Genomic DNA, 24,525 nt, shown 5'->3' with positions numbered 1-24,525 from the left:
CTTTCTTTCCTCTTTCATTTGTTTTTCAATCATGTTCTGAAATCTAAGATTTTTTGTTGTTTTTCAACACCCGAGTTGAGCATTGTTTTGAATACCTTTCAAAAGTTTTGAACTTATACTTGTTAGTTAGTTCTCTCTTTTTATGCATTTTATTTGTTTGATTTTTGAATACTATAACATTATTTATTTTATGGAAAAGTGCTTTGAATGTTCAAGCTTCCTTCCTTTATAGACCTTTGTTTTAATCAATGCAAGTTTTACCCTTGTGCTCCTACAATGCTTTGCTTGCTTGGATTTTCACTGAAGACCCTTTACTCACAAGTTCCTAATTCGTTTACTGATTTTCGGTTGTTTTCTTGTTCCAAATTTACGATTCAAAAAAAAAAAAAAGAAAAAAAAACTTTTTTTCTTTTCTTGTTATTAATTCTTACAACAAAAATATTGAGACGAACCACACTTATCATGTCTCATGTCATTCATGTGATACAGTTGCTTTTTGCTTTTTGTATTTTGTGTATATATTTAAATGTTATTCTTGTGAATTTTTTTGGCATAGAGAAGACAAGAACTTTTGACTTAAAATAGAGATTCACCAATAAATCTGCTATACTTTCTAATACATTGAAATTACATCCTTCCCAATTTGTCTTGCCAGGTTTTGTACCTTGATTTTGATAATCTAAGTGATACTTTTACCTCAATTTTATTACAATATTCTTAATGTTAATTTTGCCATTTTGACTGATTTTTTTATATTCTGATAACAAGATAATAAAATCCAGCATGAGCTAAATGTTCTTTAAAAAGCTACAAGCCTACAATTTGTATATATGGAAACTCAGGACAATGTATATGAAGAGAAGAGTGATGAGTGAATTCTTACTATGATTGAACTCAAAATGTGATTATATGACTAATATTAATAGAGATCATTGGGATTTTCTAAGTAACAAGTCAATTTCTTTTGTGATTGATTGGACTTATGAGTTTCTTGATTTGTATGTAGTGATTATTTTTGTGTTTCTTAGTCGGGTTGTAATTTTGTCAAAGACACTGTATAAAAAAAAGGGGGTTCTTTTTTTTATGATATATTTTTCAAGATACGACAAGAATTTCGGAGATATATTTTTTTATATTTAGATCCAATATATATATATATATATATTTGAGTTTGTCTTTAGTTCAGTGAACTATTTATGAAGGTGAATTCTCTTTTTCGGCAAGCGTGAGGGTCGACCAAGGAGAAATAGGTATGTGGAGGAGGGAGGAGCTCTTACGCCGTCGTCGAGCAACTGCCACCGCCGGAGCTCGCCGTTGAGCCTGCCTGCTTCGCGTTCTGCCCTTGCTCTGCTCCGCCGGGGGCTGAGCCCTGCCTCTCCCTGTTCATCAGAGCTCGTGGTGTTGCTGTGGGAGTCGCTGTCAGAGGAGAGGAACTGCCGCCACCGCTGTTCCATTGTGTCCTTCATCGTTGACGTCGGGTGGTCACCGGAGTTGCTGATGCTCCATCCCTTATTTTCTTTTTCTTTGGTAAGACTAATCTTGTTCTGCCTTGTCTTTCCATAAAGTGCTATTATTGACTCTGTCCTATCCTGCTTGATGTTTATTTCTGTTTTTGCTCAGTTTTTAAACCACTGTAGGCTATTAGATTCGCTGCCATTGTTACTGTGGTTGATCTATGTTATTGATACTAGGGCTGTTGTTGAGGTTGCTGCAGTGAGAAATCGAAGTTGTTGCTACTACCTCGGTCCGAATTTCGTGCTCTTTCATTCCATTCTACTTCAACCTTCCTCACCTTTTATCTTCGCACTCTGGTTCGGTTTCCTCCCTTGGGACCAATTTGTGAGTAGGCTTTACATTTATAACCATTATATTTTTTGGTTTATGCTATTCTGAGTTTTTAATTATATTTACAAAATTATTGTTGAAGAACTTTGATTTGATTAGAATAATTAATTTATTATAATTGAAAAAAATATTTTTATGAAGTTCATATCTTAGAAATTTTACATGAGACTATATATATTTGATGAAGTTTTATATTATTTTAGAACATTTGATTTTACTTGAAAATATGCTTTTGAAACATTGAAGTATTTGTTAGTACTTATTGACTTTGAAATTGTGAAATGTATTTGAAATTATTTATGATTGAAGAAGTTATGAGTTGAGAAAATATTTCTGATGAAAAAGTATTATCTGATTTGATTTGATTTGATTCGATACCTTATATAATTGAAAGATCAAAGTTTGTTGTATTTGAAATTATATGTTTTGAATTGGTTTGGGAGGCTCGTATTAGAAAATCGTAGTTAACGGCGGTTATGACGTTAACTTAGATGCATCTAACTCAGACTCCAGCTAGCAGGGGTGTTGCTAGCCTAACGTGTAGGCCACACGTTAGATCTGATATTCCGTTAGGACACACGAAGAAAGGGCTACCCATAGAGGTGGAGCTGCCCAAGTGTGGACTTTTGATTTGATTTCTGTATGAGAACTCCCTTATTGATTCACTTATTTATATAAATTATTATCTTCTAACCAAAATTATGTTTATATGGTCTCATGTGAATTATAGATGTACTGCCTAGTCTCTGGGTTGCAAAACTCACTCCGTTTTTCTAAAAATATTTTTTAGGAATAAATATTTGATTATGTGAGCTTTTCTATCCAAGAGTAATGATCTGCAATGGGTATCTATTCGTTGTTGAGTTCTTAGACGTCATCTGCTCCATATGTCACAGGCAGGATCCACCCATATTTATTTTATTTTTTTTTGTTTGTTAAAAATACGTAATTATTCATTTTAGACATTGTAAATTTATTTAAAATATTTGTAATTTTCTTATTCAACTTATATTTGAGTCGGTTAGACTTGCTTGGGGATTATATTCCTGAGCACCGGTCATGGCTCATTTTGGGCCGTGACATGTTTGATAAAGTTTTGGTTTTTAAAGAAAGCTAATCCTACCCTCTTGTACTTATGTAAATAGTGAAATTCAACTGTTTCGTCCAAAGTATTTGGCTTAATTCAATTTAACTTCACTATTGAAATTCCAATAATGGCACAAACATGCCACAGCTAGGAAGATTGTATATAAGATATTAATGGGCCAATTCCGACTCCAATGATTAATAAGCAGCAAGATGCAGCTCCCGGAGTTATACATTTTCCAGAGCATGTGCTATTACATTGTTTCAGACCAGGAAGATGCAATTACATGATTGGACAATCTAACTTTACTGTTGACACTATCAATCACACCACTCCTCTGCAACTGTATGTAAGGATAAACCATCAATACTGAAGCAAGCACAACAAAACGAACATGCTTCCAGGTTTGAATCATGCGTTAGCCCTATTGAGACTGGAAAGGATAAACCATCATTTAGCAATTTTCAAAGCACTAGAACATTTGCATGGTTCTATTACAAACTTGGAATCTTATTGTTCTAAACACACCGACTGTACAGAAACCATTTCTTTGCCGATACACCCTTCTTTCTAACCCTTCCTTCTCAAGAAGTGTATGGTTTAAAACCAAAAACAGCTTTGAAATTCAAACTAGCCAATAACACTTTCAACGCCGGGGACTACAATTGCAACCTTTATGAAATAATATGCTGCCGCAGATACCAAGCCAGTCACAAGATCAGCGAGCAAAAGCAGGATGAAAGCTATGAAAACACAGATGATGAACATGAAGATGATTAAGATATCTGGAAGGAACAGAGGAAATGCTTCCTCAAAACTTAGCTGAGTGTGTGATGTTCCTCTAAGTTGGAAACTAAATTGCTTGCTCCTTATGTGTTCCAACTGATAAGAAAGGAAATATATTACTCATCCTCGAACATGCATAATCAAGAAATGTTTTCCAGCTCTGGCCTTTCTCTATTGAGGTGCTTCCCAAATTCATATTTCCAGGATTATAAACAGACTTATCGTTCCTTACCTGACAAAAAGAAATTATGTTTTTACTTGTCTTAATATTTTATGCCCAAAGAAATTTAGGAATTCAATAAGCTCCCATGCATTAATCAACATCTATAAAATTATATCCAAATATTATCAGAAACGTCGATTTACTACCCCTGCAGGTATGATTGATTTACTTCATTTCAGATAAATTCAAAATACACTTGCCGATTCGAGCATTGAAGTGTCTCTTCCAAGCATAGCTCTATTTATTTCCGGGTTGACTCTTCTAACCATTGAAGAGCTTTCAGTAAAGAAAGGTCCAAGCGAGTCATAAACCTAGCTACATGAATCCAAAAACGGGAAACAAAATTATTAGTTTTAATATCACTTATTGGATAAAGCTATTATTAAGAGTTCAAAAACTGTAAGAGTTTTAAATTAATAAATTAAGTGAGAATTCACAAAGTAGATTAACCACCTTTTCTTAATCTAAAATTTAAAATATTAAGGTAGCGAATATATATTTTTATTTGGTGACAGGTATAGTGCTGTACGCGGATCGGATTTGGTATGGTCGAATCGGATCTGATATAATATCCGTGTTTTTTAGTATTAGATCCGATCCACATATTTGCGGATCGGATCGGACATCGGGTATATCCGTATAATTGAACCTTTTCTTTTTAATCATATTTCTATATAAAAGAAATTCAATAAAAATATTTCTTTCACACTTTTAAACCTATTTATTCCTAATCAAACTTTTCCTAAATAACAAAAATAAAATAAAACAATATATGAATAATAACTACTAACTAAAACATGCAAACAAGTAAATATAATACCAAATATATGTATATTTATTTTTTTTTAATTATTATTGTGCGGATCCGCGGATCGGATATGCAGATGCAAAACAGATATCCGCGATCCGATCCGTAAAGAATGTGGATCGTATCCGCAATTTTCGGATCGGATGCTGATATTTACCGCGAATTTATGGATACGATCCGATCCATGAACACCCCTAGTTAGGTATCGAATATATATGAATTTCTCTAATATTTATTTAATTCAAACTTAAACAAAAAAGAAATTAAAAAAAAGGAAGAAGACGACCATAAATGTTTTATATAAGCCTAACTTTTAGCTTCATTTAATTGAACTAAAAAATGCGAGGTTCTGACCAACAACTGCCAAAGCCAAATTCGGCCATTCAGAAAACAAACCAAGAACAAAAAGTTTGAAAATTAATATAAAATCTATGTTAATTGATCATGATTTAACCTTTTCACCTTCCTCATCCTAGCTAGCCATCTTCTTCTTGTGCGGTTTTGTCAGAATCCTTGTCGAGGGGCATAGACTTTGGATTTGACCACATTTAGAAAGATGATCTCCTTGACCATTCCAACGCCATTAGAAGTTAGAACTCTCCTTCTCTTGTTGAAATAATTCTATTTATTTTTCACAAAAATGATTCGGTAATCCCCTCCACATTCCACAACAAATGCCACAAACTTCTTTTTTAAGGGAAAGAAGGAATAAAAATAAAATCAACAAATTAAAATATGAGAAAAATGTAAAATTTTTTAATTAAAAAAAACTCCATTGCACTTAAAATTCTTGAGAGAACGCAAAAGGAACTAATAAAATTTAAAAAAAAATAGAAGAAAAGGCTAATAGAGGAACTAACTTGATGGGAGGAGAATCTTCTAGAGAAGATTAATCAATAATAACATAAATGATGAAACAAAACCAGGCTTTAGTATCTTTTTCTTGGTCAGTTTTTGCTTTTTAGTAACTTATGTACGGTGATTATGATATCCTCTCTCACTCAAATTGAATGCTACCATTCTAACCATCTTCATCTTCATGTGAATAAACCTAATCATATATGTGTGCGTATGATTTAAACAATCTTCGAAGAAGAAATGAAGTTTGGAAACAAAACAACTAGGATAGCATGTTCTGAAAAGTATGATAATAATAGTACAGATGAAATCTTTGGTAACTCACTTGTCCTGATCTTACATAATACAAGTGTTAAAAAAAGGTAAGTAGAGGACTCTTTTAGCTCCACAAATAGCCTTAGATAATTTCTTTTAGCAGAATATGGTGAAGGCCTTGTCTATTTTATATTAGAGTAGCATTTAGATGCAGTTGTAGTAAGCTGAGCTTGTAAGAAATGCATATTTGCTAATAACCCGAGTTAGACATGACATAAAAATATTTATGCTAATAGTCCTTATAAGAGCAAGTATGTATCTACATGGCTACATGCTAACAATATATAGGCCTTCGGCAGGATCGTGAAACTTGTTTGGTTTTAATGTCTTTCTGGATTCTCCTCCTAACTTTCTTTTATTCTCAAGGGTGAAGGCGGCTATGGATTAGTCTACAAGTCTTTATTACAGCACACTGCAAGTAGTAATCTGTGCAGCAAGAACCCAGATTTTTCACCTTCTCTGAACCAAGTGAAGATACTGGAAATCGACGGCTTAAAATATTTTTATTTATTGGGTGTCAACGAAGAAACCCGATGTGCAAGCAAGGAAACTGTGTTTTCGCGCCTTTTATTTCCGCGACACAAGAATAAGGAAATTACAATACGAGTGGCATCATTTGCAATTTCGACTATTATGGCTCTTCATATATCTCTCCTGCTATGTCACCTGCCACTATTCAGCAAACATTTGCCAGATTTCATGTTCCTTGCCCAGGAACCACTAAAAAAATATGGCTTCCGATCCATACTTATTCCCATGCTTGAATTGTTAAGCTACATGGTGCTTGTTTCGGCTGTTGCTTCAGTTCTTCTTCTTCGTGCAAAATTCCCTTGCATGCACTCTGTAATGTTCTTCTCTTGGAGCATCCTCATGATTGCCGAATTGGATAATCCGATCAGTGCACTGTACCTTACAATACTAGGAAATTTTTTCATAGGGTGGTATGCAGTATGCTCCTGAAAAAGCAGCAATCAAATGCAAGGACAGAAGTTGTCTGGCTCAGTTGAGCCCGAGATTTCTCATGATCTTCATCCTTCTCACTTTGAATTATGCACTATATGTGTTACTAAGTGAGAGACTTGCTCTTACTGAGAAAGCATGCTATACCTCCAATGTAAAATAAATGTCGCATATGTGGCTGTGTTTGCTGTTTCTACACTTGTCTTCTTAATTTGAAGTTGTACTGCTTTGACCTCGGTGCAGTACTATGATGTTTTGCTGTTGGTAACTTCTTATAAGTTGGATTGTGTACCAAACTTTGTCATAGAGCGTATAAGTTTATCCTCTGATTTCAGTTGATGGGAGATAGAAATATTTACCCCTTATGAAGAATAGAAGCATAGATATCCGTGTGCTGTGATACGAAGTTGCTAAGTTTTCTCAAATGTGATATCTCGACTTTCAATTATTTGATGCAAGTAGCAAGAAATGTACACCGGAGACTTAATATCTGAGGTGCTGAATTTTAAGAGTAAGTGATATAGTTTTGGGAACAAGAAAAATGGAAAGGCCTAATTAGAATGACAATTTAGTCGTAATATAGTGTGGTAGAAACCAGTAAAGAGTAAACCATATTATTCCACAACAGTTCTAAAGTAACAAGAAACAGAACATAATGCTGTATCGTCTTTTATATAATGAATCCAATGAGTCTGACGTTAATTATTTATAGAGTCCGGAGTACAATCTCAAAGACCAAAATGGTACAATTGGAAACTCAGGGTGAAATTGGTGCAGGGGTTCAATCTGAGGGTCTATTTTGGGGAATTAGTTAATCTGTTTGGGGAAAAAGTGAAAAAAAAAAAGGCAAAAGTGGAAAATGGGTCGCTATTTTTGTTAAGAAAGCAATCAGCTTGGAGTTTAGTTGCCAAGTTCATCATGAAATCCTGCAAATGTGGTTGCTCTTGTTCTCGTTTCTTCACGATCCTCCGTTCCCCAAATCATAGAAAAATTCTGCCTCAATCCAAAAGGAAGAAGAAGAGAACGAAAATCCACAACCCAATTTCCTCTGTTGTTGAAAAGTTTGCACCATAATCTGAAATGGGTCGTCGGCAAAACGACTCAGGTTTCGGTAAATTTACCATTTTGTCCCTCTTCCTGATGGGTGCAATCTCCTGCTTGGCGGTATACCTGTTTCTCACTGTGGTTTTCAGTCCCAACAACACTACTGCATCTCTTTCTTCAATGGAGCATGTTGATGGGGTTGACGATTTGCTGAACCATGAAGAAGGAGGAGAAGAAGAAGAAAGGCCATGTTGTGATGGGGTTAAGCATTTGGAGCTATGGGGTGATGCCGTTAAATGGGGTAGTGATTTTAGGGTAAATTCTTCTAAGGAATGTTGCATGGCTTGTAAGAGGATGTGTAGAGGTGATGGTGGAGCTTGTTTGTGTAATTCATGGGTGTTTTGTGGTGATAGAGATGCATGTGGACCTAGATTTGGTGAGGTATTGCTATGAATTCTGCATTTTTGTTAGCTTAGTACTATTGAATTCTGTACCTATCATAGATGTTGATAATATGCTAATGAAAAGGAAAAAAAATGGAATAATATGATGTATCTAGCATCCAGGTTTACGTTTAGTGTCCTTTTTTTATACCTCATGCATGAGCACAATCATGTTAGTAGAATCATACTTGGTGGCCTACATTGGTTGATCCACTTATTTGATTGGTCAGTTAATTTTGTTTAGGTAACTGGAACTGATGATTTTGAGAACCTTTGACTGACAGCTAGTATAATGTACCTGTCTGTCTATTATCATGTAGCATTTGACAAAGTTGGTTGGTTGATGCAAATACTTAATAGTCTCTTTTTAACTGTCTTACATATAAAAATTCATATTTTTTTCAGTTTTCTAGATCATATCAAGAATGTTTATTTTGTCATAATTAAGCATTTCTTAATGGAATTACGCACCATATCAAGATCCAGGTTCCAGCCTGGGACTCTTTCAATTGCATCCCATTTGAAACTGGTTGGGTTGGTATTCATGAGGTGTATAGAGTAGCTGCTGTTATGTAGCTTCCAGTTGACCAAAAAGATGTGTATGATTTTATTTTATTTTTCTGTCTTATTAAGGGATTATGATTTATATTTTGGAATTTTGATTGGGCATCATAGTGGCTTCATTATAAAGACATACAATTTTAGTAGGTTTAGCATACTATTACTTCAGATGAACAACTCTTTAAGGTCTAAGGATGAGATATTCCTGTATTTGAGGCTTAGAGTTTTAATGCACTTTTCCTAATACGTTTGTGTTACCTACTCTCGTTTCAGTGTTGGTTAAAAAGACAGAAGGATGCATTAAACCCTGAACGACGAGACTTGGGAGATAAAGTGATGTGGACTTCTGGTTTAGTCTTTGATAAGGGAGAGGTAGGATTGCTATATGATGTGATTAGTTGGTACTGCGCATACTAATCTGAGATATCTATCTTTATCAAATTTTCATGGTTTAAAAAATTATATAAGAAGAAATTTACTGAACAAAGTGAAAATGACTACAAAGCCAAGGGGGATAAGGAATCCTCCTTAGCATAAGTACTCTGAGCCTACTGGAGCTAGTGTACATTTATTTAATTTGTTTTCTTCTGTGATCTAGAACTAGAAGAGAAGAGTCACTTAATTATCATAACTGAGTATGTATAAATTGTTTCTTTTTCATAATCTTAAAGTCTTCACATTATTATGATACATCTCATTTCTGTTAGAAATCTTTTTGATATATAATCCACGCCTTATGTTTATGACAAAATATGCTGATAATCTGTTTCCACTATATTGTATCTTGTGCTCTTACTGTCTTAAATGTATGTCTTTCAGCTGTATATTTATCTGTTGCTTGTATGTTTGTACTTTTAGGGAATTGTTGGTCTGGAAACTGACTACGGAATTCTACGTATAAAAGTGAGTATTCTACACATGTTTACGTCATCATGTATCTGACATTCATTGCACTCTTTCACCTTGGTTGTGTTCAGGATGCTGAACACGTCTTCCATTTAGTGAATTGACTCTTATCAACTCTCTATGCTACAGCTTTTTCCCGACTGTGCTCCCCAATCTGCCTCCTACATTCTTGAGTTGTTGGCATTGCCTCACTGCATTGGATGCCAGATTTATCGTTCAGAGAGCCGAGGTAGCTTTTGGGATTCAGAGGGAAACCACATTAAGAAGGTAAATTTCATTATGTTAACAATTGTACAAATTGTGCTTTATCATTCTGATGATTTTTGAGGTTTATGGATACCGGAAACATATTCAGTGTTTATCGATTTGAATGTTGATATAGGCTTCATTTGGCCCCCCTTTTGCGCTAATCCAAGGAACATTTGAATCGATTGGTTCTACATTCAAGGATATCCCAAAAGAGTATTGTCCGACCATAAGAAGAGGATCTGTAGCATGGGTTGGTTCAGGTCCAGAATTCTTCATCAGCCTGGCTAATCATAATGAATGGAAAAATGCATACACTGTCTTCGGTTCCATACCATCTGAAGATATGGAAATCTTGGAGAAAATTGCTCAGCTTCCGACCAAATCAGATGTTTGGAATGGCATTCATGTTGCTGTCTTGGAGAATCCGGTTTCATTACGGTTCCGGAGAATTACCACATAGTGCAGAAACCGTTAGATTGTTTTTCGTTCCATTCATTTATTCTGAAGGTTTATTTTATTCCTGTTTAACTATAGCTGATTTTATATCAAATTGAGTTTATTTCAACTAGTTTGGTAGGTATCTATGTGGATATTTCTTGATTCACTAGAGATGTAGATAAGCTGAAGAGTTCGTTTTAAAATTCAGCTCATTATAAAAATTAACATTCAATGTTAAACCAAAATAACTTGTTTTTGAACATTCGAATCTCATTCTAAATACTTAACACCTATCATTACTCACAAACAACACGACAGTAAAGTCATGTGACAAATACAAATTGGAAGCCGAAGTACCATATGTTTCTTCATTCAGCTATGTTTTTGCGTAGTGAAAGTCTCAAGCATCCTATGCAAAAGACACAGTGATTCACTTATATTTTGAGTCTAGATAAATAACAATAAGTACATCATAACTTTGCATCCCTGGTTTGTGAAGATTGGAAGATGCAAGACTAACTTACCATTTGAATTCTCCTGTTAATGTATTTGTATAGCCATGTAGCATAGACCACCACCAAACTATTCAAACAGATTACAAAGGAGACGCAAACACCCCCTACGGCAACAAACCATATGGCCGGCATCTTGAATGTCTTGCAATTTACCGCAATCCCAGAAGTCTTGCTTGCTAGATCAGCGAAATAATATAGCAGCGAATACATGATTATGGGCATAAGAACACATCGTTCTCCAGGACGCTCACGCCAGAACAGGATCACCCCTAGAATAAAACACCCAATGAAGGTGGCCATATCTACCATCTCCGGAAATAATGTGAAAAGTGCTTGTACATAATTCCGATCGGTGTCTGAAATGTTTCCAGCTTGGAAACCCAATGTGGCAGCTCTCTTCGCGGGTCCCAAGTGAAGACCTTGGGTCAGAGCAGCCCAAGACAAGATAGCAAAACGGAGATTAGGAACCATTTCTTTCATCTCTGACCATAGAGAATGTAGAAATCCTTTCCCAGATGAGATGTTTGTTGTAACAGGATCAACATTTTCAGCGTCTGTGCTTGTCTAAACAAAGAAGAAAAAAAATAAACGGAGGTTCGAATTAATACATTTCTGAATTTTAAGACTAAGTGATATTTTTGTCAATTTAGTCGTAATATAGTGTGGTAGAAACCAGTAAAGAGTAAACCATATTATTATTATTCCACAACAGTTCCAAAGTAGCAAGAAACAGAACATAATGCACCAATGTTTCTAGAACACTTGAACGCCTTCCCCGAGTGTATACCAAGAAAAAAAGTAATCACAAGCTGTAACTGCTACTGAAAACCTTGATCATGGTGATGATAAGCAACAAGATAAAAACTCAGAAGAAGAATAAAGCAAGGAATGGTGTTTTACCGTTTTACTTGAGTTCTTGTGAGCTTGCACCGCTTGTTCCATGTCTCTTCCCAAACTTGTGCCTGCTTAATAATTTGTTCGAGTGGGAATGTGAAGTTGTGAAGTGTGAATTGCTTAATACTGACCCAGTGAACGCTTATGAATCATTTAACATTTAAGTGACATTAAATGTGTTTGTCCTTTTATCTTCTCATTAAAAACGTTTAAACTAAACTTTGATTCATAATTATAGTCATTTCACCTTTGTTAGAGAAAAAAACATAATTGGTGACAAAAAAAAAAAAAAGAGATGATGACTCAACAGGAAGGGTGCGAGTATCTAAATTAATTGTTTGCTGGCTTCATTTGGGTAATTATCCTTTATTTGTTAAAAATAAAAAGACATGATGACTCAATAGATTCAGCCAAACTTAACTAAAGTTCAACATGTATAAAGTGACGTGATGCATTTGATTCTCCATTGCTAAACATACACTTGTATTCTCCATTACTAAACATACACTTGCAGCTAAAGGTAACGCGTTTATTAATGTTGGTATTATTTTGTTGGTATTATCTTATTTTCTGTGTTACCAAAAAAAGAAGAAACTCATACACTATTTTCTTAACATACAGGTAGCGATTCTCTAAATCCATTGCTAAAACTACTACTACCTTTTCTTTCCCATTCTACCCACATCAGCATTGCCTTTTTACATCATTGTACCGAATTCATTGTAGTCTATTCTTTCATTTTGATAGAGATAAAAAAATAATAATAATAAACATGACAAAGATATCAATAGGTGAATGAAATTTGATTACAAATTTTTTAATTATAAGGACTTGATTGACGGCTTTTATATTATCCTAATTGAAAATTGAGTGAAATTATAGAAATTTCAAGTATAATTTAACCATATTAAGCAATCTATTATTATACTTTTCTTAAAATTATGATTCATGAAAATGTAGGTTCGGTTGAGATAAGAAATAAGATGATTCAGAATTAGTACTTACAGCTTGAATTAGGTCATAAATTTCAGACTCATTGAGATTATGACCATATCTTTTATGTTCACCTATCATTACTCACAAACAACACGACACAGTAAAGTCATGTGACAAATACAACTTGGAAGCCCAAGTACCATATGTTTCTTCATTTAGCTAAGTTTTTGTGTACAGTGAAAGTCTCGAGCATCCTATGGAAAACAGTGTCATTCACTTATATTTTGACTCTAGATAAATAACAATAAGTATACCATAACTTTGCATCCCTGGTTTGTGAAGATTGAATTCTCCAATTGCAATTTATGGAGAAATAGGAAAATACCATGGTAAGGGACATTAACCCCTACCTTTAAAGACTGAATATCAGTACTATATAGTCCATAGGTAACAGAATTCCACAGCTTCTTGTGCTCTTCCATCCATTGAATACGTACTACTATGAAGAGAGTACCAAATAAATGAATAGTGAACACTGAATAATCAAACCATTAACTTATTGAACCAAAAAATAAAGCATTATCTTATCAAGAAGTATCACACATGAGTAACTTATAGCAAGACAGAATAAGTTGTTAGGTTTACACACAATACAAAGATGTATGAGTCATCATATATTGTCCAGAGTATGTGTTATGGCATTTGGACTGATCACTACTTCCCTCACTGTCAGTCCTCTCTTGTGTGTGTATAGCCATGCACCATACACCACCCCCAAAATCATCAAACCGGCTACCAAAGAGATGCCAACACCCCCTACCGCAGCAAACCATAAGGCCGGCATCTTGAATGTCTTGCAATTTACGCCAATCCCAGAAACCTTGCGTGCTAGATCAGCGAAATAATATAGCGGCGCATACATCATGAGGAGCATAAGAGCACACTGAGCTGCAGGATGCACACGCCAGAGCAGGATCACCTCTAGAAAAATACACCAAATGAAGGCCGTGATACGTACCATCTCCGGAAATAATGTAAAAAATTCTTTTCCAAAATCCAGATCGGTGTCGGAAAATAAGTTTCTAGCTTGGAAATCTAAGGTGGCAGAGCTCATCATGTTTGCCAACTGATGAACTTGGAACACAGCAGCTCCAAACAAGAAAGCGCTGCGGAGTTTAGGATCCATTCCGTTCATCCCTGACCATAGAGCATGTAGAAATTCTTTCTCAGATGATATATTTGTTGTAAGAGGATCAACATTTTCAGCGTCTGTGCTTGTCTAACAAAGAAGAAAAAAATAAATGGAGATTCGAATTAATACATATAGTATTTGCATGACTAGAAATGAGGTCTGTGTCTCATCCAATAACGATGAGAATGTGATCAGACTAGAAGAGGATGCAAAGCGTAGTATCTGGAAACTAAAACTTTTTGTGTGTCAAATTAGTCAAGCTGTCCAATCCGATCCGCATAGAATCCAAATGCAAATGCCGAGAGATATACGCTGGGCCGAAGCCGCCCAATTGCTCAAAATAAACCTCCAACTCCATGAACCAGCAGGACCAAAAACAACCCAAAAATTAATTGGCATTAGTTAAGTTTTGTTTGGGGTGAGCTTTTTTTCTAAGTTTTTTTTTTTTGAAAATTTTAAAAAAGAATTTGAGTTTGATACACAATATAACACATAATTACATAATTATATCCATTTTTTTAAATGACTATTCATATGTTACGTAATTAGATCCACGTATAAAATTATTATACATTCATAGTGCATCAAAATTAAATTCTTTTAAAAATATAAAGTTAATTTGATTTTAAATATTTTTTAAAACAAAAAAATTATAACTTTTTAAAAATTTATCAAATACACTAAAAAGTAAAAAAAAAAATTAAAAACAAATCTTTTTTAAAACAATTGAGGCACGGAAAGTAACTCTTAGCCGAACCAGAGACATTGCCTTGGGAATCTGCAGCAACTAAACAGAAATATAGTTTAAGAAAGAAAACATTTGAGCCAGGGAGGGAACAGATGAAATCAGTTGTGCAACAAACAACTATCTACTCTACAGACTTGGTTGCAATTTTTTTTCCTACGACTCCGAATTTCCAGCAAATTAATTACAACTTTGATGGCGATGAGAATAACTAATAAGCAAGAGCAGAAGAACAGGCTAGTGCTTACACTGGCACGTGATCCCTCGTTATTATGCCCTGACTTCATTATCATCAATCTTGACTCCATTATTCTTTTTAGAAAGCCAAAAAACTGAGTACACTCTGAAAGATTCAGAACTCAGAAGAGGACCGATTTTATATTGAGGTAAAAGGATCAGACCCCGAATGCGGTTATTTCTATGGTTTGTGTTCTACTTTCTCTTATTCTTATCAGATGGCGATGTGTTTTTTCTTCATTTACTCTGTTTTTTAATCAGAATCAAACAAGATCAAGCCGGCAAACGCGTTTTTTAACTTTTTCTTCAATGAATGAACGAATTCATCGTCCTTGTTGATCTGGAATTCCCTCTCTCAACTTCATCCCTAATATCTTCCATGCTTGGTTCAATGGCCCAACCAATCCTGAATCCCACTGCTGAAGACCAAGTTTTGTTATCTTTCGCAAAATCTTCCTTTTCCTATCCTCTGAAGATGGTGCGCTAAACTTTTATGCGTTTTTTGTTACTGTTTTTGTGTTCATTTTTAGCTTTATTTTAGTAACTGCTGTACCATGATCATGCTGTCCTCTCTTAGAGGTTTTTCACTGAAATTGCAGGAGGAGGGTCATATCCTCCTTTTTCTCCTCCGTAGTTTTCTTTCTTCATTGTGTCCTTATATTACGAGGATGTCTGTGCCAAGTTGTCTCAGATTTTGTTTTGTTCCTCGCTACTATTCTTAACCATGTTCATCATAGTCACCTAATCAGTAATGATTTTGTAACAGAAAATCTATGAAAGAAATGAAGTTTGGAAATAAAACAACCAGAGGCAGCATGTTCTTAACAGTATGATAATAATAATAGACAGAAAATGTTTGGTAGCTCACTTGTCCTATTCTTACATAATACAAGTGTTAAGAAAAAAAAAAAACAAAAAACAAAAGGTAAGTAGAGGACTCTCTTAGCTCCACAAATAACCTCAGAATAATTTCTTTTAGCAGAATATGGTGAAGGCCTTGTGTAGTTTATATTAGAGTAGCATTTAGATGCAGTTGTAGTAACCTGAGCTTGATAAGATAAAATCATAAATAAATAAATAAATAAATCAAACATGTCATGTGGCTGATTCTTACTAGATGTGAAATACATATTTACTAATAACTCGAGTTAGATATGACATAAAAATATTCATCCTAACAGTCTTTATAAGATGCAAGTATATAGATGCATGGCTATATGCTAACAAAGGTTATATAAGCCTTCGGCATCATTGTGAATCTTGTTTGGTTTAAATGTCTTTCTGGATTCTCCTCCTAACTTTCTTTTATTCTCAAGGGTGATGGTGGCTATGGACGGGTTTATAAATCATCGTTCACAGGAAGGAGCAATCTGTGCAGCAAGAACCCAGATTTTTCACCTTCTCTGAACCAAGTGAAGAAGGAAATCAACAAGTTAGAAATTTTTTATTTATTGGGTGTCATCAAAGAAACTATAAATGCAAGCAAGGAAACCGTGTTTTCGCGCCTTTTATTTCCACGACACAAGAATAAGGAAATTACAATACGAGTGGCATCATTTGCAATTTCAACTATTATGGCTCTTCATATATCTGTCCTGCTATGTCACCTGCCACTATTCAGAAAACATTTGGCGGCCTTCATGTTCCTTGCCCAGGAACCACTAAAAAAATATGGCTTTGGATCCATACTTATTCCCATGCTTGAATTGTTAAGCTACATGGTGCTTGTTTCGGCTGTTGCTTCGATTCTTCTTCTTCGTGCAAAATTCACTTGCATGCACTCTGTAATGTTATTCTCTTGGAGTATCCTCATGATTGCCGAATTGTATAATCCGATCAGTGCACTGTACCTTACAATAGTAGGAATTTTTTTCATAGGGTGGTATGCAGTATGCTCCTGGAAAAGCAGCAACCAAATGCAAGGACAGAAGTTGTCCGGCTTAGTTGAGCCCGAGATTTCTCATGATCTTCATCCTTCTCAGTTATGCACTATATCTGTTACTAAGTGAGAGATTTGCTCTTACTGAGAAAGCATGCTATAACTCCAATGTAAAATAAATGTCGCATATGTGGCTGTGTTTGCTGTTTCTACTCTTGTCTTTGTAATTTGAAGTTGTACTGCTTTGACCTCGGTGCAGTACTATGATGTTTTGCTGTTGGTAACTTCTTATAAATTGGATTGTGTACCAAACTTTGTGCTCGATTATTTAATGCTTGGAATATCTTATATATATCATAGAGCGTATGATTTTATCCTCTGCATTTCAGTTTATCGGAGATAGAAATATTTGCCCCTTTTGAAGAATAGAAGCATAGATATCCGTGTGCTGTGATACGAAGTTGCTAGTTTTCTCAAATGTGATATCTCCACTTTCAATTATTTGATGCAAGTAGCAAGAAATGTACACCGGAGACTTAATATCTCAGGTGCTGAATTTTAAGACTAAGTGATATAGTTTTGGGAACAAGAAAAATGGAAAGGCCTAATTAGAATGACAATTTAATCGTAATATAGTGTGGTAGAAACCAGTAAAGAGTAAACCATATTATTCCACAACAGTTCTAAAGTAACAAGAAACAGAACATAATGCTGTATCGTCTTTTATAATGAATCCAATGAGTCTGACGTAAATTATTTATGGAGTCCGGGAGTTCAATCTCGAAGACCAAAATGGTGCAATTGGAAACTCAGGGTGAAATTGGTGCTGGGACTCAATCTGAGGGATCATTTTGAAGATTTAGTGGGAAAAAAAAAAAGAAAAAGACAAAAGTGGAAAATGGGTCGCTATTTTTGTTAAGAAAGCAATTACCTTTGAGTTTGGTTGCCAAGTTCATCATGAAATCCTGCAAATGTGGTTGCGCTTGGTCTCGTTTCTTCACGATCCTGCGTTCCCCAAATCATGGAAAAATTCTGCCTCAATCGAAAAGGAAGAAGAAGAGAACGAAAATCCACAACCCAATTTTGCGTAGTGAAAGTCTCAAGCATCCTATGCAAAAGACACAGTGATTCACTTATATTTTGACTCTAGATAAATAACAATAAGTACATCATAACTTTGCATCCCTGGTTTGTGAAGATTGAATTCTCCAATTGCAATTTATGGAGAAATAGGAAAATACCATGGTAAGGGAATAGGAATGGATACTACTATGAAGAGAGTACCAAATAAATGAATAGTGAAACATTGAATAATCAAACACGTCCATCCATAAACCATTATCTTATCAAGTATCACACATGGCTAACTTTAGCAAGACAGAATAAGTTGTTAGGTTTACATAGTCCAATTTCACTTATTTAAACACAACACAAAGCTGTATGAGTCATTATATATTCTCCAGAGTCTGTGTTATGTCATTTGGACTGATCACTCTTCCCTCACTTTCAGTCATCTCTTGTTATTGTATAGCCATGCACCATACACCACCACCAAAATCATCAAACCGGCTACCAAGAAGATGCCAACACCCGCCCCAAACAAGAGAGTGCCACTGAGATTTGGATCCATTCCTTTCATCCCTGGCCATAGGAAATGTAGAAATCCTTTCTCAGATGAGATGTTTGTTGTAAGAGGATCAACATTTTCAGCGTCTGTGCTTGTCTAAACAAAGAAGAAGAAAAAAATAAACGGAGGTTCGAATTAATACATATAGTATCAAAAATTGTTGTGACCTACATTTCGGAATTAATACATATAGTATTTGCAATACTAAACCAGTAAAGAGTAAAGCATATTATTATTCCACAACAGTTCCAAAGTAGCAAGAAACAGAACATAATGCACCAATGTTTCTAGAACACTTGAACGCCTTCCCTGAGTGTATACCAAGAAAAAAGTAATCACAAGCTGTAACCGCTACTGAAAACCTTGATCATGGTGATGACAGGCAACAAGATAAAAACTCAGAAGAAGAATAAAGCAAGGAATGGTGTTTTACCGTTTTACTTGACTTCTTGTGAGCTTGCACCGCTTCTTCCATGTCTCTTTGCACCGCTTGTTCCATCTGCTAACAAATGCAGTTTCCCCAATCAAATGATCTGTTCCCAAACTTGGTGAAAGATTGATAGACGCGGTTTCTGAAGATGCTTCTCCTTAGGGGCAAACAATGATAAATTTCTCCCTTGTTTTTTTTCTAAACTAGTAGTGAAACTCCATCACGCGAACTAAACATAAATTTCTCTCTTCTTTCTTATTTTAGTAAGTAGAGACATATTAGGATAATACTTTTGGAAAGTTTTCACATGTTCCATTGCACTTTATGGAAACACTGCTATACCTTGTCTATTAAGCGTTTGATTTAATAATAAAATAAACATAAGGTTCAGATTGACAGGGTAGTTTCTCATATGGGAGTATTTCTATGTAGAACACTGTGGAGACTAGACGTGTTGCTCCCTTCACCCAACAATACCACCCTTTTCCTCCTGTGGTTTGATGGTTAGCGTGGATGCTAGCCAGCTGTTATTTATTATGGGAGCCGATCAATGGACAAATTGATTGCAATGATCATATTGCTGGATGTTGGAAACATTGTGGTAACATGTTTTGCTTTGATTGACTGATAATGATGGAAAAGATGGGTAATCTTGGCTAAGCTCCCTGCTTCTGAAGATTTTTTCTTTTCTTGGTTAGGCAATTGTTTAGTTTAGTAGAACTTCCAATTTGGGAGTTGAAGAGTTGAACCAAGGATTTTCCTAGTATACTTATAGATGTTCAAGAACGGAAATTGATGTGAGCAAGTTTGACCTACAAGTAATGACTGACTTTTGATATTTCAAGGGAATGTGCTATAGCATTGCCATATGAAAGCAGGAAATATCTCTTATATGTGTAGTAATTGTATGAATCTTCTAGTATGAATGAGTCTTTTTTGACTTTTGGATAATTATTTCCATTATGTATTGTGTATGGTTCATGTTGTCATTGTTGTGCATCCATGTTATCTGATGGCTACATTAGTGTTTGCTCTGTGTGGATAGATGAAGACTGGTGGTTTGGTTGTCTGGAGTAGGAAGGATACTCATGTTGTATACCGAGGATGCAATTATCAGTTGACTTCTACAAGTTCTCCAAAGGTTTATCCTCTCTATATTCATGGACAAACTAAAAGTCCTTATGAAACGAACATGGTGGAGTCATTTAAATCCAACAATACTAGTGACATGCCAAGCCAGAATGGTAATAATAATGCTTCCACATCAACTTGCATTCAAGAAGTGCATTGCAGTGGATCATTGTATGAGAGGGAGACTGATAGGTTATTGGATGGCTTAGGACCTCGGTTCGTTGATTGGTGGTATCCCAAGCCACTTCCAATAGATGCTGATCTATTTCCAGAAGTGGTTCCTGGATTTAAGCCTCCATTTAGGCTGTGTCCACCTTATTCAAGTGCAAAAATTACTGATTATGAGTTAACATTCTTCAGGAAGCTTGCTAAGCCTTTGCCAGTCCTTTTTGTCCTTGGTATGCTCCTGGATGTTGGTGGTTTGTGGTCAATGATTTATTTTGCTGTGCATGAAAATTACTCAACAGTGTGAGGAGCTATGTTCTATCATATGACTTAGGTTCTTAATCAAGCCACCACATTGATGTCAATTTTGATAGACCACCTAAATACATTAGTAGTTGATGCTATTATATTAACTAATCATACATAGAAAAGCAGTCTCTGTAATAAGAAGTAATTGCTTGAAGATTGATGAATCGAATCAATACATGTATATGAAAATCATAATTAGTTGGCTGTCAACCAATATTAGCTCTCAGAACAAAAATTTAAAGCTATATTCAAAAATACTTTCATGGTTATCCCTTTATGCATAAAGTCAATTAAATCATTTTGTGTGTTTAATGTGTTGGGAATAAGACACCATTCCCCCTTGAGAAAATACCTTTGACAGAGAAATAAAATAGATACAATCACAACACAAGAATTTAACGTGGAAACTCCAATTACCGGAGAAAAAACCACGGCAGTTGTCAAATGACAACCAGAGAATATCACTATGTGAAAATTGTTACACACATAGACTTCTTTCTCTCTAATACCGGCACCCCAGTACACCCACACTCTCTCAAAGCAAATATCTAACTACACCTCACAACACTCTCTAATTAAAGAGTACAGAGGAAAAGAAAAATCAGATACAAGCTTAAAGTGTTTCTGACTGGTGCAAAAACAAATGGAGAACTTAGCCTCATATTTATAGCCTAGGCCACCCACTCCATTTGCTATCCTAAGCAATGTGGGACTAATTCAACCAAATCCTAACAAGTCCAATGGTTTAGCAAACCGGACTTGTCGAGTTGGCTGTATAACCGAAAGATGAGCTCATTAGCTATAGGACAGACATGCATCATATGCATTTGTATACTTCTTCATACCAGAGATCTTCTCCTTCAACGCCTTGTGCAAACCTGATTGTATCAACACATCCTTGACTTGTATTTGCCACAAGCCAAAATTGATTCTTCCAGCAACAACAACAGCAACCAAAGATCAACCTCAAGGATTCTTTTCTGATGTGGAAGGTCAGACTAGGCTGTAACCACAGAGCATACTAAGAATAAATCCCACCGAACCGAAGCTCTGATACCACTTGTTGGGCCAACCGTGGAGAGCTCTCGACAACCGGGGAGAATTCGAGGAGGAATCAAGTGAGAGAACATAAGATGAGAAGACACCACATCCAACTCAAAACCTTAAGGTGTCAAGTTAATGGGTCTCTCATCTTATAAACTCCTCACTCTTCCATGCTTTCTTTGATGTGGGACTAACTTCAACACTCCTCACACTTGCAACACTAACAATCTCCCCCTCAAGTGTGAGCCTCCACATCAAGCATCAACTCCCCCTCTTTCTAGCTCCTCCACCACCACAAGTATTCGTCCATCACACCGCCGCAAAACACCGCGGGACACGCCGCCCGGACCACCTTTGCCGGGAAGACTTTCGATGCTTCACCTTGAATACTCCTTAAACCAGACCGATTAAACCATCGGCTCTGATACCACTTGTTGGGAATAAGACACCATTCCCCCTTGAGAAAATACCTTTGACAGAGAAATAAAATAGATACAATCACAACACAAGAATTTAACGTGGAAACTCCAATTACCGGAGAAAAAACCACGGCCGTTGTCAAATGACAACCAGAGAATATCACTATGTGAAAATTGTTACAACACATAGACTTCTTTCTCTCTAATACCGGCACCCCAGTACACCCACACTCTCTCAAAGCAAATATCTAACTACACCTCACAACACTCTCTAATCAAAGAGTACAAAGAAAAAAAAAAATCAGATACAAGCTTAAAGTGTTTCTGACTGGTGCAAAAACAAATGGAGAACTTAGCCTCATATTTATAGCCTAGGCTACCCACTCCATTTGCTATCCTAAGCAATGTGGGACTAATTCAACCAAATCCTAACAATATGAACTATGAAGGAAGGAACAGAAGACTTCAAGGCTTAACTGCTGCTATCCTAAAGTTGTGGGAGAAGAGTCTTATTGCAAAAATTGCTATCAAGTTTGGAGTTCCAAATACTGACAATGAATCGATGGCCAACGAACTAAAGGCAGGTTTGATAGACAATCTATTGTTCAATATATGCAAGTTTCAAGACATCATAGACTAAATAGGTATATGTTGAGCTTGTGTCATTGATGTTATGCATATAAGGCTATCTGTGCTTCATTGAGTTTGATCTTATTTATTGACTATACTGACTTGCTTTTGGGGAAAAACTGATCACTTTGGTTGTTCTCTCTTGTGAACTTGCTCAATATAATGGTAAGGGCTGTAATAATTCAATTTAGCTAAAATCATCCCTTGCACCAACTTAAAAAAAACAATAATTTCATGATTAGCTTCTATATATGCCTAGTATTTGATAGTGGTGGAAGGGGCAGTGGACTATCCTTTTACATCTTGTATATTAATTGTTTTGTATCAGAAACAAATGTGTATAACTTTGATATCTGCAATGCAGCTTCTAACCGGGGGAGTTATGTTGCTGCTTAACAAGTATTACATAATTCTCTACAGGGGAAACGATTTCCTTCCTAGCAATGTTGCATCTTTGGTGGAAGAGAGAGAATTGGAACTTAAAAGTTGCCAACTTGTTGAAGAAGTTGCACGGATGAGAGCAGAGGAAGTCGTTTCATCTAAGTGATTATGCACAACAAGAAACAAGTACAAGTGAAAGTTTAGCAGAATTTGAGGAAATCCAAACGAAGCTTGAGGATGTAAAAAATGGCAATGCAGATTTAAATATTCAACTGGAAGCAGATTTCAATATCTTTGATGGCGTATTGGAAGGCCTACACCAGCACTGGAAGCACAGAGAAGTTGTAAAGGTCATCACAAAGCAGAGACTAATCAGTCGGGTCATATACACTGCGAAAATGCTGGAATCTTGGTTTCAGTTGACAAACTCAAAGAGGGGCATGCAGATTATGTTCTAAATTACTGAATCATGTTCTTCCTTTCACTTCATCCTCTGCTATCTCTCAACTCATCAACGCATTCATACTCTTACAATCAGAATCAGCACCACCATCCCAATTCCATTCCAATCCCCAAAGGCCCCAACAATTCTCATTCTCATACTTCCTCCATCACCATCAAATTCAAAACTTCAACACCTCTATGGATGAAGTGTCCCCTTCTCCAACCCCACGACATCCTTGACCTCTCTAAGCCCAAAAACAAGAGGCTCAACAAGCGCCACATGGATAAAGAAGAAGAAGAATCTGAGCGTGTTGATAAGGCCCTCCATGAGAAAGAGGTCAGAGGGAAGAAAGTCATGAAGAGAATAGGAGAAATCGTAATTCAGCTGAGATCCAATTAAGTTCTTCTGCAAAAGAAGAAAGCTTTGACTGAACCATCTAATGATTCACAATGTAATCTTTATGTGAAGACATCATCATTGAAATATTTACCTATTATTATTATTATTATGTTCAATAAAAGCAATGTCTATATCATAGATAATAAAAAGTTCGAACTGAAGCCATTGAGAGAATTTAAAGAAGTGAGAAGCAGGAAAAACGTTAAGCACTTTTCTGACTCAGGTGATCATAAAAATATGCCCTTCACTTCAATATGAGTATACAAATCTCTCATGTGAGACATGAGATTGTGTGTTTGCTATGGTCTAGTTCTGCCTTTGTTATTCAATAATAAGGTGTTCTGCCTTAACCTTAACCTTCTTACATTGCACTTGCTACTTGGTATGAATTATGATTATACATCATTATGAAATGGCTTGGATTATGTTATTAGATATGTAGTTGTTGGTATGAGCTCATTAAAAGCAGGATAATGTGCCGTTTTATCTTTAATATTTAGATAAAATTCTAATTTTATTTTTAATGTGTAAAATTTACTATCTTTATTACAAACGTCTTATTTATTTTTATTTATTTTTCTGGTTAAAATTAAATTTTTTCTTTCAAAAATATCATTTCCTCCT

The 24,525-nt window shown here is 35.5% G+C and overlaps 4 protein-coding genes and 1 long non-coding RNA gene across 6 annotated transcripts; 3 read left to right on the top strand and 2 right to left on the bottom strand.

Annotated features, from left to right (window-relative positions):
• Window positions 7,596–11,475, top strand: LOC107635219. Its single transcript, XM_016338621.2, has 5 exons — window positions 7,596–8,367; window positions 9,204–9,302; window positions 9,789–9,833; window positions 9,966–10,103; window positions 10,219–11,475. The coding sequence occupies exons 1-5, from the start codon at window positions 7,963–7,965 to the stop codon at window positions 10,543–10,545; spliced, it is 1,014 nt and encodes a 337-aa protein (XP_016194107.1). The 5' UTR covers window positions 7,596–7,962; the 3' UTR covers window positions 10,546–11,475.
• LOC107635220 lies at window positions 10,758–19,172 on the bottom strand. 2 transcript variants are annotated; one of them, XM_021121941.1, is made up of 2 exons: window positions 18,982–19,172; window positions 10,758–11,602 (listed from the first exon to the last, which is right to left on the bottom strand). In XM_021121941.1, exons 1-2 carry the CDS (start codon window positions 19,045–19,047, stop codon window positions 11,039–11,041), a joined length of 630 nt encoding a protein of 209 aa, XP_020977600.1. In that variant the 5' UTR covers window positions 19,048–19,172; the 3' UTR covers window positions 10,758–11,038. The 2 variants fall into 2 exon arrangements, with proteins under 2 accessions (XP_020977600.1, XP_016194108.1); XM_016338622.2 differs by lacking the exon at window positions 18,982–19,172 and adding an exon at window positions 11,939–12,144.
• On the top strand, window positions 12,880–18,659 carry LOC110271313. Its single transcript, XR_002361919.1, has 2 exons — window positions 12,880–13,361; window positions 18,179–18,659. It is a non-coding gene; the product is annotated as an uncharacterized LOC110271313 (long non-coding RNA).
• On the bottom strand, window positions 13,440–15,150 carry LOC110271312. Its single transcript, XM_021121940.1, has 2 exons — window positions 15,054–15,150; window positions 13,440–14,147 (listed from the first exon to the last, which is right to left on the bottom strand). The coding sequence occupies exons 1-2, from the start codon at window positions 15,111–15,113 to the stop codon at window positions 13,539–13,541; spliced, it is 669 nt and encodes a 222-aa protein (XP_020977599.1). The 5' UTR covers window positions 15,114–15,150; the 3' UTR covers window positions 13,440–13,538.
• Window positions 14,888–17,273, top strand: LOC107635217. The gene is made up of 3 exons (XM_016338619.2): window positions 14,888–15,191; window positions 15,304–15,520; window positions 16,359–17,273. The coding sequence occupies exons 2-3, from the start codon at window positions 15,356–15,358 to the stop codon at window positions 17,049–17,051; spliced, it is 858 nt and encodes a 285-aa protein (XP_016194105.1). The 5' UTR covers window positions 14,888–15,191; window positions 15,304–15,355; the 3' UTR covers window positions 17,052–17,273.

The sequence above is a fragment of the Arachis ipaensis genome, chromosome B04 (genome assembly GCF_000816755.2).
Source record: "Arachis ipaensis cultivar K30076 chromosome B04, Araip1.1, whole genome shotgun sequence".
Lineage (NCBI taxonomy): Eukaryota > Viridiplantae > Streptophyta > Magnoliopsida > Fabales > Fabaceae > Arachis > Arachis ipaensis.
This window is presented reverse-complemented; position numbering and strand designations above follow the sequence as displayed.

Bases quoted from the DNA above. Each gene is read 5' to 3' on its own strand.
- LOC110271312 (XM_021121940.1), bottom strand. From the start codon at position 15,113: ATGGAGTCAAGATTGATGATAATGAAGTCAGGGCATAATAACGAGGGA. The intron at 14,148-15,053 runs GTAAGCACTAGC...CTTCTTTGTTAG, and splicing joins ACGAGGGATCACGTGCCAGT to ACAAGCACAGACGCTGAAAA.
- LOC107635219 (XM_016338621.2), top strand. From the start codon at position 7,963: ATGGGTCGTCGGCAAAACGACTCAGGTTTCGGTAAATTTACCATTTTG. The intron at 8,368-9,203 runs GTATTGCTATGA...CTCTCGTTTCAG, and splicing joins GTGGACCTAGATTTGGTGAG to TGTTGGTTAAAAAGACAGAA. The intron at 10,104-10,218 runs GTAAATTTCATT...ATGTTGATATAG, and splicing joins AGGGAAACCACATTAAGAAG to GCTTCATTTGGCCCCCCTTT.
- LOC107635217 (XM_016338619.2), top strand. From the start codon at position 15,356: ATGAACGAATTCATCGTCCTTGTTGATCTGGAATTCCCTCTCTCAACT. The intron at 15,521-16,358 runs GTGCGCTAAACT...TTTATTCTCAAG, and splicing joins TTTCCTATCCTCTGAAGATG to GGTGATGGTGGCTATGGACG.
- LOC107635220 (XM_021121941.1), bottom strand. From the start codon at position 19,047: ATGGAACAAGCGGTGCAAAGAGACATGGAAGAAGCGGTGCAAGCTCAC. The intron at 11,603-18,981 runs GTAAAACACCAT...TTCTTTGTTTAG, and splicing joins ACAAGAAGTCAAGTAAAACG to ACAAGCACAGACGCTGAAAA.